This window comes from Rhipicephalus microplus, chromosome 10 (assembly GCF_043290135.1).
Source record: "Rhipicephalus microplus isolate Deutch F79 chromosome 10, USDA_Rmic, whole genome shotgun sequence".
Classification (NCBI taxonomy): domain Eukaryota; kingdom Metazoa; phylum Arthropoda; class Arachnida; order Ixodida; family Ixodidae; genus Rhipicephalus; species Rhipicephalus microplus.
Genome location: NC_134709.1, coordinates 51,696,965 through 51,710,366, shown reverse-complemented (window position 1 = coordinate 51,710,366; position 13,402 = coordinate 51,696,965). Strand labels below are relative to the sequence as shown.

General features: G+C 45.4%; 1 protein-coding gene across 1 annotated transcript in view; it reads right to left on the bottom strand.

Annotated features, from left to right (window-relative positions):
- SMC2 (structural maintenance of chromosomes 2) overlaps positions 1-13,402 on the bottom strand; it is a 92,791-nt gene that overhangs the window by 37,102 nt on the left and 42,287 nt on the right. Inside the window, exons 11-14 of the mRNA XM_037431662.2 lie at positions 10,574-10,720; positions 6,507-6,711; positions 3,641-3,776; positions 627-751 (exon numbers count right to left, since the gene is read on the bottom strand). Of these exons, the coding sequence (XP_037287559.2) occupies positions 627-751; positions 3,641-3,776; positions 6,507-6,711; positions 10,574-10,720 (613 nt within the window). The remainder of the gene's footprint in view (positions 1-626; positions 752-3,640; positions 3,777-6,506; positions 6,712-10,573; positions 10,721-13,402) is intronic.

The following is a 13,402-nucleotide window of genomic DNA, read 5'->3' as shown; positions in this document are numbered from 1 at the left end:
CCCCGCGCGTGACGTAAGAAATTCCACAATGTTTCGTATTTTCGCTACACTGGCTCGATGAAATTTCCTGAGACTTCGTATGCTAATTCTACGGCACCCACAGATTACAATGTACTTCAATTTTATCGATTAGAAGCTACGTAGAACCCAGTAGATGCCTTAAAAAAAATTGATGACGTCTCAGTGTTTGATGCGGTAATCTCAAGGTGGCATCTCCACCCGCAGTTTGAGCGTGTTTTCTCGCTTACCGAGTGTTGTGTCGCACCAAGAGTGGTGTTATCAGGATTGGGAAATCGTCCTTTACTAATACACGAAAAAGCGTCTGGCTCTTTAGTGTCCCTTTAATGACAGTACGATGTAGAACTAACAGAAAAAAGATAAGCACAAGTGGCAAATACCACAGCGAGAAAAATCACGACAATTGCAGTGCGACAAGAAGCGAGTAGCTGGAACGATCGACCCATGGAAGCGGGAGTGGCTGGAAACAAGAAGTAGCAGATTTCAAAGCCCGAGATGCTACTGGATGTTTCTTGTCACGGTCACAGGCGCTAATTGTTCTCCGCTTCGGCGGCACAACATGCTGGGCGCACAACCACCATTGCTGTTGCAAGCGCAGCAAAACCCACCAATGGTTTGTTGAAGGGCCTGGTACTCCTGCAGGAGCTGGTGGTGCGTGCTCTGCTGCAGTCGACTGCGCAGCTGCTCCAGCTCAGTCTCCTTCAAGTCCGACTCCTCTTTTAACCGGTTGTATCTGGACAGAGAGGCAATGCACACACCTCCAGCATTATAGAGAGACAGCAATGATATCAAACCGAAGCTTTCCTTAGGTTGTGATTCCTCAATAAATGACCTCACTGTGGCTGCTTTTACGGTCTTGCCGAATAGCTTGCACAGAGAAAATGACATAATTATGTGCCCGATGGTGTATTGCACCCCAGCCTTCAATTCCCACATACTTGCAAGCCAGTGAAGATGCCAAGATAAACGTTTATTACCAAAACAGTCTTCCGAGTGCGTAAGCTGATGGTCATTCTAGGCGGGAAGTTACCTTATTCCAGCAAGTCACTCAAGTTTAAAATTGATAAACTGATGCATCTACACAGAAGGGATAGCCTGCATGTTTTCAAGCTTGTTCCGGTCAAATGCCTTTTTGCACAAACATAGGTATCTTATTAACGATAATTTACCAGTAAATCCAACATAAAAGCTAACTAACTTATAACAGCACAAAGTGAGCTACAGTCGAATCTCGATAATTCGAACTCGAAAGGGCCCGAAAATTTGTTGTTCAAATTAAAAGAAGTTTGAATTAATGAAAGCTAAATGAACAGAGGGCTCACCATGCAGTGGCGCATGTGCATTGAGCTAACACACGAGGGGGAAGTTTCAGAAGACTTGCATTTATTCACAAATCACAGGACATCCGTTAATAATTTAAGTAATTGGCGATGCGCGTCTGCACAGGTTTGCCTTGCAGCGAGCCAATCAATTTCGCACGCAGCTTGCAAAGCATTTCTACTTCGGCTTCAGCATTCTCCTGGCAAAAGAAGTTTCGCGCGACAGTCTCTAGCGCCGACACTCTCTAAAAACGACAACACCAACTGCGTCTCTGCTACGCAGCTGCAGTGTGGCCAGCACATGACGAGAAAGGAGGAGCGTCTCCACACAAAGAAAAGTAGATTGGTATTTGAGAAAAGCAATATTCCCCGGCAGCTTTTTTTTTGCTCTCTTGACGCGTATCGTTAAAAAAAGAAGGGTCTACGTGGCACTGGCGCGCGAGAAAGAGCCAACACTCCGCGATAGCATTCGTTCTTTTTTCTCTCTTTCCGCGCACGGCAATGAAAGGAGAAGGGTCTTTACGTGACAGGGACGGAAAAGGGAGAAGCGTGGTACAGGCGCGTCGCACATCAGCATTTGAAAGAGAGCTAACATTCCACCGCAGCCTTTTCTTTCCTTTTCTTGTCCTTTGCAAGCAGCGTTGGAGTGTCGGAGGTGCCGCCGCGGGATTGGGTGCGGTGCTGAAAGCATTTTCGGAATGCGGTACGTTCGAATGAACCATCGCAAGTGCTCGCGCGTTCGAATTACAAAGCGTTTTTGCCCATTGGAATACACATAGCTTTGATGGGACCTCAGTGTGAGTTCGAATTAACTGAAAGTTCGAATTAAGCGTGTTCGGATTAATGAGATTCGCCTGTAGCATATTTACATTGCAATGCCTTTAGCAGCCCAACTGCCATTGCACATTTCACCTACTTCAGAAAGCGATATGCGCGAGCTTTATCAAAGCAAGTATAAAAACCATGCTTTGGTATTTACCGATGATGAGACTCAAGAAATGGGTTAGGGACAAAGAGGAACTTTTTAGAAGACATGTTTTGAAGTAATACAGACAGAACATCAGTAAAATTGGAAAACGAATGCCAGGTTGTATCGGTGTCACACGGGTGGTTTGGAAGGCCATTGAACCGATGGTCTGTTGACTCAACTGTCAAGCACAAGCTGCCACATGGGCGATTTCGAAGGCTATCGAATCAATAGCCTATTGAGCCAACAGAGCACCCAACACTTCCGTTGAAACTTCGATGGCTATTTAGACGGATGAGCGAAACAATGTAAACGTACATACACTCTTGTTCACTTGGTGTCCGAACCCCTGATTCGAAAAAGAAAAATTGCACTACAGTCGACTCTCTAATTAAAACTTGAAGAGACCTTTGTGTTTCGTTTGAATTATCAGAGCTCAGCTATACAACCCTGGGTCACCACACACAATGACACAACACATTATGATTAGACATTGATTTTATCACATTTAAAATTTTTTTAAGCGCTTTTAAACCCTAACTGCACGCAATGAACAAAAGGCAAAGGTGTAAAGTCTACAAGTTTATTGGCAATTTATTGCTGATCAGACCTCGTAAAAGAAATCTTGAATTGCCAACTGCTTCATTGCTATATGTGCCTTCAGCACAAAGCTCTTAATACCAGCTGGAATCATCACGGTTTATCATGCGTGTGTTTTGTTTCAAACATTTTTTTATTTGCAAAGCCTTTTTCCTTGAAGGCCTCAGGTGCTTATGTTTCACTTTTAGACTGTTAGGATTATATAACAACACAAATTTAGAAATAGCAGTGGGGAAGCAGCAGAAATTTTTTGGTATAGACCTGCAAAAAGTGTACTTAACCAAATGATAGAGTTTCAATCAAGAGGCATTTAAATACATTAAAAATAGGGAGTCAACCAAAAAATTGAATATTCTTTTAATTAACCAAAAGTATGATTTACCAGAGTTTAAATTATCGCAAGTCTACTGTACACAATTTATTCGAAGGTTTACAAAAAAACAACAGACGTATGCACGCTTTCAGCTGAATTTATATTACTTCACTTAAGACAACATGAAAGCGAAAATAAAGATTAGCAGCCCCCCCTCCCATTTTCGTCAGAGACACCTGAATAACTCAACGACCGTTGAAAACTACAGCGTAACAGCGCGGCAACTCCATCGAGTCAATGGAGACGCTGCTTTCAAACGCCCGTCGACTCCATCGCTTTTCGAAAGCGCTTGCATGACACGGGCATTAGTAATCTTTACGAAAAACGTGTATGGGTTGGCAGGCATCAGGAGAGCTCGCTCACTTTTGTGCCACTGCCTGGATACCAGCAAGCTCCCTGGAGATGTTTGCGTAGGCCTCCTCCCGGGATGCCAATTCCATGCGGTCTTTCTTGATCTGGGTGACCATTTCCAGAGTGCTGGGACCCTTGGCCTGCGCACCTATGCCACATTGCGAAGACGTGTCAAGTTAACAAAACTGCGCCTCTCTCGTGACAGCACCACATGCAACATAGAAACAATGCACCCATCTGCAGAAAAGGCCCGCAAGCTAGCATAAACATACTATCTCCCCCAAAGGCCCTTTCATACGGTAGAACCTTAGTCATACATTTTTGGTATAACACACACACACACATGCTGGGATATTATTAGGGAAAATGAACTAACGTAGAATTCGAGCTCACAACCTCGAGCAGTTTCACCTGATAATGATGTTATGAACATTGGAACAGAGAAATCGTCTAATTATAATGATAATATTAATAATAATATTAAAAATTGGGGGATTCTTAAGCTTTGCTTTTAAGAGTTGAACGCAATAACAAAATCCGTCCCTTAGTGCACCCTTCAACTGCTAAGTGCATACTTATTCATATGTTTTATTACATTCACACGCACACAAACATGCACACAGTAGATTGGACCAGTGCGCGCTATTATCGTCGAATGGTCTCGTTTTCGTCGTGACACCTGTAGAAAAAATGTGTTATAGGGGCCCTGAAACATCTTTTCAAGTAACCATGGAATGAATTCCCTAGAAGAGCTTATTGCCTCACGAATTCAACGCCGCAAAAATTTTAAGTATCTTTCCAGTGCAAGTGGAGTTACAAAGGTTTGTCGCATGCTGCAATTGCATTATCTCTTCTCTCGTATCGAGGAAAGTGCAGGAAGCTAAGCAGGGAGGGGTGGCAGGGCAAAGAAACTACTGCGCTTTGTGACCTTGAGCACTTTTTTTTATTCGAATGCGTGGCTTTTGCAGTGTGATCGCGCGTGCACGCGTGGACAAGTAGCGGCCTCCCGCAGCTATCTCGGTAACTTGATTTTTCGGTCACAGACGCACAGATGATTTCTCGCTTACAACAAACGTGGCCGACACCGGGGGCAGGTTTTCTGCAACGTGAGCTCTTTAACGCTGCCGCGTTAACAATAGTAATAATAATAAGTAGCTCTACTACTGTGAAATCTGAGCATGTGCGTAGCAGGGATGCCAAGCAATTTCTGCTTGTAGCATTCCCACTGCCCCGTTTACCAGATTGTCAACGACAATGTTTGAGGTAAGCGCGTAGGGTTTCGACAACACAAGCAGAATCTTGCTGGAGAGATTTTCCAACTGCCCGCAAGACGCACACTACTTTTTGATGCGATTGCTGCTAGCTACAGCAGCTGAGATATGTGTTGTCTGCAGCGAGTTACGCCAGGTTGTTTTGTCCTTCAGACATAGCAACCAAGTGCTGCTGAAGTGCAGCTGGAGATGCAATCATGCGCTCATCGTGGCAGTGGCACCCTCTATTGCGTGGCGTAAAAAAGTCGGTCACTTGTCCGAAGCATTTTTTAGCAACTTTAAGTGAACTACTCAGATTAATTCTAAGTAGGGATGTGCGAATATTTTTGAATATTTTTGTGTTTGCTATTCAATTCACACCGTCATTTTACTGCAGTTGAACCTCTTCTTGAGAGAGTGCCTACAACGAAATACAAGTTGATAAGAAAATGCATATGAGGTGCCCTGGTTATAAGAAACACTCATATAGAAGACGAGGAATGCTGTCCAGAGCATGCCCCTTATAAAGGGGTTCAACTGTGTTTGGAGCATTAAAACTTCCTTAAAAAAAAAAAAACATACATAACGGGTTGTAATAAGCGGAAATAAATAAAACTGCAATAAATCAGCGTGAGTGCGCTTGGTTGTGTGTTTTGGGGTAAAAATGCTAGCCCCTTCTGCTGGCGGTCACAGCGCGATGAGTTTGTACCAGAAAAGAGGGGATGAGGGGGTCCACTGCGGATCAGCAAAGATGGCATTTTTTTTTGTTTGCAACGAAAGACGTGTGGCTTTTAATTTTCACATGTTCACTAGTACCACGTTTGGATTCATCATGTACACTGCTGTGCCACGGGCAGAGTTAGGCCTAGCCCCGACTCCGAAAAGGTGAGCTCGATGGTCGTGGTGTGGTGCTTGATGTTTGAAAGAATGAAAGTCCCACACTATCTGGAGTGCAAGGAGTTGTTCGGCAATGGTCTTCGTCATGATGTCTTGAGTGGTGTTAAGCAGGACCTCTAACCGCGAGTTGGAGTCGGCTACGTTTTTACGAGTGCAGTGCACTGCCATAATCCAAGGATGAAGCTTCCACTTGCAGCTGCCAAATCAAAGCATAATTACTTTCTAAATTAGGGGTTCTCAAGCACGTTGCTCCCAGAGAACCCTGCTAAGCTCCATTAAGTGCCAAAAACTTGCATCGCAACTGAAATTTCAAGAGCGTCGCAACTAATGCCATAGTGCATAAAGATACCTAAAGGATCGATGCACAGGTTCCCAATTGTAAGATGTACAACACCCCACACAAGATGAGGGACCGAGCCAAAGATAGCTCTACCTTGAATATTACTGAGCGGGATCAAACTTCCCACCTGTGATGGACTCCTTCATGCAAGGTGCACAAAAGAGCCGATCACTGTTGAGAAATTTAATCTCGATTGGGCTTGATGGCAGTGACCAACAGCACTGACACTGTTGTTCAATTTAAGAACCATTGCGATTGCTCACAAGCAAATAAAATCATCCGTAAGGAAAAAGAAGCAGCCCATCCAAGCGGTTTCTGTCACCACAAAGAAGGCATCAACAAATAAAAATGTCGCAACTACTGGCACAGAGCAACATGCTAAGGTTCGAACCTCCAGAGATGACGCCTGAGGGGTCAAAAGAGGCCCCGTCGAAAGAGACGGTCCGCTTCTCCACGCCTTTGTCAAACGCCACAATTCGAGCCTCGTCGATCTTTGTCGTGACCAGCGTTGTGCCAAAGACAAACTTCATGGCAGGCGCCAGGTGTGGCGCATAGTCGACGAGGGACAGCGCTGAGAACACATTGTCTCGGCCAACCTAGAAAACAGTGCACCCATGTATTGCATTCGTTCAAGTAAAATCTTTCGTAAAAAAAAAAAAAGACGTTTATGGCATATCTGAGAAAAAAAAGCGTCAAGACTCTCTTACGCAACGTGTCACGCAAGATGTCCTTGCTCAAACGCAGTCTGACCCACTTACAGTGATAGCACTTTTAACAATATAGCAATTAAAAGCTGCGACACTTTCAATTTTGAGTGCTTTCTACGATAAAATAACTTGCTTACACCAACCCCCATGCCAGATCATCGGTCATAACAATGAGGTGTGGCTGCTAGGTGTCTGGGCGAAAAGATAATGGAACGCTCAGTTCTTAAAAATAAAGTGAAAAATCCAAGCTGCAATACTTCTGCCAACAGCCACGCACTTGCACACTGGCAGCTGACCAGCAACCTTCTCACGATAGACAGCCTTGTGTGCTTCTCCCGTTTCCCTTCCACCCCTCTGAACATGAACGGACTACTCCGCATCTCCCTTCAAAACACAAATGGATTGCCCCAACTGATCATTGCCTGCTATCACAGTCAACTATCTCACCCCTCTTCCTGTGCAGTTCTGCTGACTTCGTATATAACAAGCAAGGATTACGTATACCGTATGAACGCGTGTAAGGGCCGCACTTCTTTTTTAAGAAACCACGACCAATTTTCAAGGTGCGGCCCGATACACGCGACATGAAATTTTTTGAAGCAAAAAAAAAAAAAAAAAAGAGAGAGAGAACGTACCAGCTACAGAACGAAGGACGTTTATTGCAGCATATATCGTCATCACTCAACAAGTCCCCAGACTTTAGGTCTGAGATGGCGTGTTGCGGAGCATCGTCCTCCAACAAACAGTCATCCTCGGCGCCATCCAAGCTGTTGGATATGCCGGCTACTTTAAAGCTTCGGGATACGACGTCCATCGACACCAACCTCAACGCCGACAGTACCCAACTGAAAACAGTAGCAAGCGGTGCACTCTTCAGCCGTTTGATCGGCGTCCGCTCGTGGCTGCCGCTTGCCATCAATTCAGTGTAGAGCCTTTGGAATTCAACCTTAAAAGGTCGATAAACGCTGTCGTCCAAAGGCTGCAGCATTCCAGTGAGGCCGCCCCAAATCACGATCATGTCTGTGCCGACACGGCGCAGCTGCTCCTTCCCCTTATCGGTCAGGTGACCGCGGAAGCTGTCTAGCACTAAAAGTGACCGTTTGGCCAACAACGCGCCAGGTTGGTTTTGCCAGACGCACTTCACCCAGCCGAGAATCAGCTCATCGTTCATCCAGCCCCTTTCTTGGGCTCGAACAATGATTCCCTAGGGGAATACTTTGTTCCGAATTCTTTTTCTTTTTAAAACGGCTTACGAGTGTAGCTTCCGCCCGTCCACGGTGACACAAAGCATCACGGCGCAGCATTGGCGCTCCGCTCCGGTGGTCAGCACGGCAGCGCTCTTTTTGCCCTTCTGTTCCACTGTGTAATTTTCCAGGAAGCCAAACCACACAGGGGTTTGATCTGCGTTCGCTATTTGCGACAGCAGATAATTATGCTTATGACGAAGGCCGATTACGTACTTGTGGAAACTGGGCACCTTATGGGTGTAGTCTTCTGGCAAACGCTGGCACAATGTGGAACTTCGCCGACAGGAGAGATCCTTTTTCTTCATGAATCGTCGCACCCAGCCAGCACTAGCCTTGAAAGTCCCGGCCGGTATGTCTTTCGCACGTGCCAAGGCTAGTGCCTTCACGTGCCGCATCTCTGTTGTCAGTGCATATCCGTCGTTCCGCACTTCAGTCACATAGCGGAACAAGTCTTCTTCCAGTTCGGGAAACTTGCACGGCTTTTCTAAAAAAAGGCACTTTTTGCTGTTGGTCGTTTGCAGTTCTTCCTTTGGCGCGCACCATCGTCAGACGCACTTTTAGTCTATGGTGAATTTTCTGCTGGCGGCACGTTTCCCGTGCTCGAGAGCAAACTCGACCACCTTTAACTTGTAGCCAGCCAAGTAGCTATTCGGGTGTTTGTCCGTCGTGCCACAACGTAAACGCCCAGCAGTACACAAACAAACACGAGCAACAATACAGCGTGCACAACTAGACGGCTGAACCAGATAACACTGAAAACACCATTTAATGGAGGTGTGAGATTGGTGATGCTAAGTCGATAGATATGGATAGCACGTTCGTATAGAAGTGCGAGACGCGAAGGACAAAATCCCGGTTTAACCTTTAGGTAAACGCGGTATAAACACTGGGTTGAAATATTTAGCAAACTTAAAGAGCACCTTGGCACGAAGAAATTTCCACAAAATATACTAGTGACGTAGTGCTGCCGATGTACAATATAATGATGATGATGGTTGGATTTTTTCGCGCTATCTGTTGACAATGTTCAAGAGGTTGCATGCACGCGCATGTTGAATACATGTGGGTCAATGAAAGTGTGGGTGCAGCGCTTACGCGTATTTTTTTTCTTCTTTCTTCGAATAAGTACTTCAGAAAAACGGGGTGCGGCCTGTACAAGGGGGTGGCCCTTACACGTGTTTATACGGTATAACCGGCAAGGCTTGTGCCAGTCACTGAGAAGCACATGGCGCGACAGTTGCTGCAATCTCAGCCTAGAGTTTCTCAAGTTGATAGGCTACTGCAGCAACTTGTGTGCAGCACGTCGCCTACGAAGATCACACTGTCACTGCCAGGAGCCTTGCCAGCAGCCCCAAGCCCCAACCTTGTCACTGCCAGGAGCCCCAAGTACCATGCGCATGCGTTTGCCGACAAAGCGACCGCACACGGGTGTGTGGCAATGGCCAGCCGCTTTCGTTCGTGAAGCAACCCGTCTGTACGACACACTTGGCGGTCTCGCACAACTAGGCACCACAAACGGCGCGGCATGGCACATTTGGGTTATCACCTTTAAATGCGTGCAGTAAGCCCACAACTGTGCCAGGCCGCATGCATTACCGTGCAGTTCGCTCAAGACGCTTATAAATGGGTTGTCTGCCGTGAAGCTGTGCTAATATGTTTGCCGCTATCATGCCTCTGTACATTTCTGGCACTTATCCGTAAAGACATCACCGCACGGCGTCGTGACAATAAGCCCTTCAGATTTTTTTTTTTTTTTTATTAGCTCAGTCCCATTACACTTTGGCATTGTGGCAAAGCAACCTTTCGGGCTCTACAGTGGCCGCAATTTGGTAAACTCGTGAAAGCGCTGGTTCGAACTTAGAGATGCAACAGCGATGGGGGATTCAATTAATGGTACTGCTGTTTTCAGTTTGCACAAAGAGTGCTGAAATTAGGGTGTTCAAGGTTCGAAAGAATGTATAAGAACGTCCAAAATTTCGGATGTTCTTGTACATCGCCAGCTATAAGACTTGTGACAGCGCCCCAAAAGCGTCTCAATTTTCAAGCATGTCCTAAAAGTTAGCTTCCGACTGCTTCACTTTTTCTGCTTCTTATGCAACCCATTTATAACATTTGTCAGTCATCACAGCGGAATTTTCGTGATACTTAATTATTGTTATAAAAGGGTTTCCATACTGCCACTTTGAAATCGTGCATTGACAAAGCTTTTTTTTTTTTTTTGACAATGTGATTGTGGTATCATCTATCGTGCAGATGGCAAATGACCTAAAAAATGAAAATTAATGTTAGGATAGACTGAAATAAGATATTGAGAAACTGGAAGACAAAGTTTAAATACCCATTGCCTCTACACTGGACGAAGCGCTGTACTAGCGGCACTAGCAGACAAGCACTAAAACTCCCTCTGGAACACAACCTCCAGAACGTGAAACTCTATGCAACTAATCTGCATAAAGTGACATGGAAATTAACAAGATTTTTCCACAAGTCCTGCTCGCACATACCAAGCTCTGGGCTCGTTTGAGAACTTGGGGCTCAACATCGCGCCCAGTGATCTTGCTCAGCGGGATGATGGTAACGCGGCGCTTGAGCCGACCATTCTGCAGCAGCAGCTTGCCAGTCTCCTCATTGTCAACCACGACGTTGAAGAGCTGCATTGAAAGTGAAACCACAGTTAAACTGGAATTCAATGAAATCAACAATGCTAAAGAAATAATCAGGTCAAAGGGGCACTGCAACACTATTTCAGCAAGGTCAGAAAGCACTGCTAATTGGTAGTCCAGGCTCCCTAGAACGTGAGAACCAAAGAGCGCAGCACAAAGCCTGGAATTTACAATTCCATGAAACACTTATAACGTATGTCGTCAGAGTATCGAATATCTGACCTAAAGATGGTATCAAACTGTAACCAAAACATTTGCTTTTTTCAAAGGCTGCATTTAGGTAAAAAATGTATTGAGCATGCAACTGTGCATGTCTGAGATTAAAGGCAGGAGACCCGAGATACAATTTAAATTTCCACATGTAAAAAAATTAACACCCATAGATCCCGTTGACAACAAAATGAACGCGAAAAAAAATAAAAAACGAGAGGTAGCAAAAGAGAGCGCCATCGCCGACTGCGTTTCAGACTTCCTTGATTTTGGTTACTGCATGCATAAAAAGATGTGCCACCTATGCCCTCGTTCTGATTAACAAAATGATTCCCCTCAAGTACAGCCACTTCAAAGAGTTTCCTTGATTTTTATTTGCCCATGATTAACTGAAAAGAGTTCGCAGTGTGGAATGTTGTCACAGATACAGTAGAATCTCAATAATAAATTCGAAGGAACCACACAAAATACTTGTATCATCCCACATTCGTATGAACCAAGAATAAATTAAAGCTGATCATGAAGATGAACAAGAACTTTATTGGGGTCAACTACTTTATGCTGAAAAAGTTCATGATGTTCTTCCAAACTTTCCTGCTTTCACCACCTCTCAATAAAGTGCCGCGGTTTCCTCTGTCATGCTGCTGGCGCAGCGTGTTCACATGTGACATCAAAGCGAGCAAAAGTGACAAAACTCATTGAAAATTTACTCGCTTCGCCTCTTGAATGGCTGGAAAACTGCGTCGCGAAAGTGACATCAAGAAAAATCAGTGCTGGGGAATTTACACTCGAGAATTCAAGCGAGTACGCCAGAGCGGCCGCAAAACCACGTCTGTGCACATCGAAAATGTTCACATTCATTCTGCCCCTCGTATACATGTCATTGTCGCCATTTTCGCCGCTTGAAAATTTATTCCCGAGCATTAAAATTCCCAATGAGTTCTAGTTATGCACGCAAAGCACTGAAAAGAAAGAGTTTGCACCTTTATAAATGTTGTCTCAGGAGATACGTCAGAAGAAACGGAACGAGCAGACACACTGGCAGCGGCGGAGACGGGTCCAGCCGGCAGTGCAAAAGCGAGATACGTTAGGGCATGTAGACTCACTGCTGCTGCACCTTCTTCTATTTCTGGTGTTAGCAGCGATCACAATCCGAACCAGACACTCAACTAACGCGTCTTTTTCAAGGCTGTGAGATTTGTCGTGCTGCGCGGGTAGTTCGCGATAGTGCAGGCACAAGCCAGCACCCGCCGACGCTTTGGCCGCTACCTTAAATATACGGCTGGTAGTTTACATCCCGTGGTTTGAGAGCTAGCACAGCTGGTGTAGCCAAAGCTGTAGCAGAAAGGTGATCCGTTATTGCGTGGCGGCAAAATTGGTCTTGAACCGATTTTTTTTTTTCGTCAACCTCGCGGCACCGTTTTCTGGCCACTTTTCCGGTGGCGCAGCAAGCGAAATTCCAGTGAGCTTTGCCGCATTCACCCTCTTGGAGCCCAACTGTGAAAGGGTCTTCTTCCCACAGACAAGCCACGTTGTGCCGCTCGCGTGCAGCGGTCAATCGTGCGTTTTGTATCGGCTTCGATTGCTGGGGAAACCGTTCGTATAGCACCGAATCACAGAGTATTTCATATAATGTAGTCCGTCCGAAGCAACTTTAAATTTCCAAATGTAAGAAAATTAACATCCAAAGATCCCATTGACAACAAAATGAACACAGAAAAAAATTCTACCATTGCTCAACATTAATATTCGTATCATCAAGAAATTCGCATCAACCGTAATTGTATCAACGATATTCTGCTGTATTTCATCCTAGCCAATATGAAGATTGAGCATGGAAAAGTTGACCCTCAAAAACTAACTGACCGATCAACTGCGACAAAAGGCCGCCAAGCTTGTGTAAGTCCACGTACTGTCAGCAAAAACGAAAGCCATAAAGCGTTTATATTTGTGGACAAAGATGCAAGCATGGCATCGGTTGCACTCTATGACAACTCTTCCAGAAGGGAAGCGATCGCACGCTCCACACGAAGCGCTGGTGGCTGGCAAGTGGCCAGAGTCGTGCCAGGCAACTGCTCTACTTTGTCACTTGCCACTGCTGCTGTGATCTTTCATTTTTTCTTCTCTCCTCCCCCCACCCCTCGTTTGTTCACTCAGTGTTCCCTGCTCCTTCATAACATCTTTGCTCTCTCCCCAGTAGCACACCTCTTTTAGAAGTGCGCCCCCCACAGCCTCTGTCAGAAAGATTTCCGGCAACCGAATTATAACTGGTCGTTCATCTTCGGGGACTTTACGTGTTATGTGTCCATGAGGGGCAAATATTGAAGAGCAAACAAGAGCCGAGAAAGACCTCTGTGATGTGTGCCCGAAGGAGGTGTACGACCTTAGTTTCGTGCGTGTGCTAGAAGACGACGACAAAGACACAGGGCGTGTGCAGGGACGTGCGAACATGGTGACAAT